At 33.6% G+C, this 2187-nt stretch overlaps 1 protein-coding gene across 1 annotated transcript in view; it reads left to right on the forward strand.

The window, feature by feature from the left end:
* MYO3A (myosin IIIA) overlaps positions 1-2187 on the forward strand; it is a 185990-nt gene that overhangs the window by 34596 nt on the left and 149207 nt on the right. The window contains exon 5 of the mRNA XM_015585601.2: positions 240-286. Coding sequence (XP_015441087.1) covers positions 240-286 — 47 coding nt within the window. The remainder of the gene's footprint in view (positions 1-239; positions 287-2187) is intronic.

Consider the following 2187-nt stretch of genomic DNA (forward strand, 5'->3'; position numbering starts at 1 on the left):
CTGCCTTTTAAAGTCATTTGTGTCAATCATTTTTAATAGAATTTTGTATTTATCTACTTCCTTAGCTACTTTTCTTGTGAGAATTTATACTAAGTAAAAATGCCATTTGTCCTCAGGAAACTCATTCTTCTCTCTAGCTGAAGTTTACTAACCTGAAAATGAACACGTTAGACTTCATGACCATTAAGTTGCCTTCTAGCTCTGAAACTGTTTGATTGTGTTGGTAAAATGATCTTCAGGTTTAACAGTCATTGCAGAAACAGTCAACAAACATGAGCGAGATTCGGTAAATGGCTTCCCCTCTCACTTTCATAGTTGGGCGTGTGTCCTGTTTTTAATAATTAATCATTTAGTATTCTCAGACTCGTGGGTTTCTTATACTACCTAGTTGCCTTTTTCCTTTTTTACTTATTTGGTTACTGTTTTTCCTTCTTCACATTCTGAGCTGAATTTTTCTGTTTCCATACAGTTTAAAGGAACCAAGTATAACACATTCTTTCTGCAGGATCCCAACAGACACTAAAAGATATATGAGACTTCAAGGCATTGCGATCCATTACCCAGCACTACTTAGACTAGCAGTCTTTGAAGAGGGTATGAATCAATATAAGGGTGTTTGTAAAACATCATCGAAGTACCAAGAAATATTCGTACCTCTATTGTAGTTATTATTTTAATCTCATCCTTTAAAATTATCTTCATTTATGTTGCATAATGTATATATTAACACACTAGTAAATATTTTGAGACTGCTCTACATCTATATCTATGTACAGTATGCTTTCTCAAAAGTTTCTTATTGCTTGAGATGTGTGATTAAAGTGTTTGGAGGCCAAAGGTTTGCCTTAAGAAATTCTTAATCTCATGTTAATATAAATATAAAATTGTAATATAACCTCAGAGTACTATAAAACCTAATAACTTAGGCTTTATAAACTCATCATTCACTATTACCCTTAATTTTTAATTTTCTCCTTTGTATGTAAAATCATTAGATCTTGTATTAGTCAGGGTTCCTTGGTTATAAGCAACAGACACTAACTCTGACCAACTTAGGCAAGAGCTGAAAACAACACTGGCTGGCTTACAAAAGCAAGGTTGATACCCAGCCTCCTAAGAACCATGCTGTGACAGACCTGGACCTGAGAAGTGGCATCACCTGGACTACTCCTTAGAGCCCTCCCATTGGTTGACTCAGCTCTAGTTACTTCCTTTGAGTGTCTCCACTCAGGAGTCACACATCCAAGAAAAAGAGTCTGAGTGGTCTGCCTTGGGTCACATGCCACGCCCCTAAAAAAACCTCTTTTAGTATCGTCCATGTATATTTCCTGTGGAATATGGAGGCAAGATCCTTTCTTGCCATCCATGGCTGTAAGTTTAAACACCAAGACAAGACTACTTGCTGGAAAAAGATGCCAGTTCTAGTGACATAATCTTTTCTTCATATCCAGAAAGAGAGAAAAAAGTATCACGTGATTAGTCTAAAATGTCACTTTCCTGCCAAGAGCAAAACTTTTGATTTTTCACTTGGTTCTGTTTTTTTCCTTTGCCCTTTACATTTCAGTTCAATGACATTTGAATTCTTAAACAATCTTCATGAAATTGAAACAAAAATGTCCACCAAGGTTCAAATATAACTTAAAATGTTTTCATAAAAAGAAACCCTTAGAATAAATTTTAGTAAATTTAGAATCGATTTTAAATTAAATTGCTTTTAAAATCCATTTACTTTTTTCACTTATATAAATAAATTACTGATTATACTGATACTACAGAAAAATTCGGGTTTAATCATTTCTGCCTTTAATTCATAGAAAAAGATAAGGTACAATGTTTAGATTTAAATTTAATTTTTCTGAAAGATAGCATACCTGGAGCAGAGGTGGAGGATGTATTTTGGAGAAATGTGATGTTAAGCATTGATTCCCTTTCTTCGGATAGTCTGTTAGAAAATATTTAAGGAAGAACCTTAAAGCACAGATTAGAAAATCTCTTTTTTTTTTTCTTTTCAAACATTTTTCAATTAACAGTTGACATTCAATATTATTTGGTATTAGTTTCAGGTGTACAGCATAGCAGTTAGACATTTATATAATTTGCAAAGTGACCCCCTGACTAGTATAGTACCCACTTGGCACCATACATAGTTATTACAATATTATTGACTATATTCCCTATGCTGTACTT

Source organism: Pteropus alecto, unplaced genomic scaffold (assembly GCF_000325575.1).
Source record: "Pteropus alecto unplaced genomic scaffold, ASM32557v1 scaffold11, whole genome shotgun sequence".
Lineage (NCBI taxonomy): Eukaryota > Metazoa > Chordata > Mammalia > Chiroptera > Pteropodidae > Pteropus > Pteropus alecto.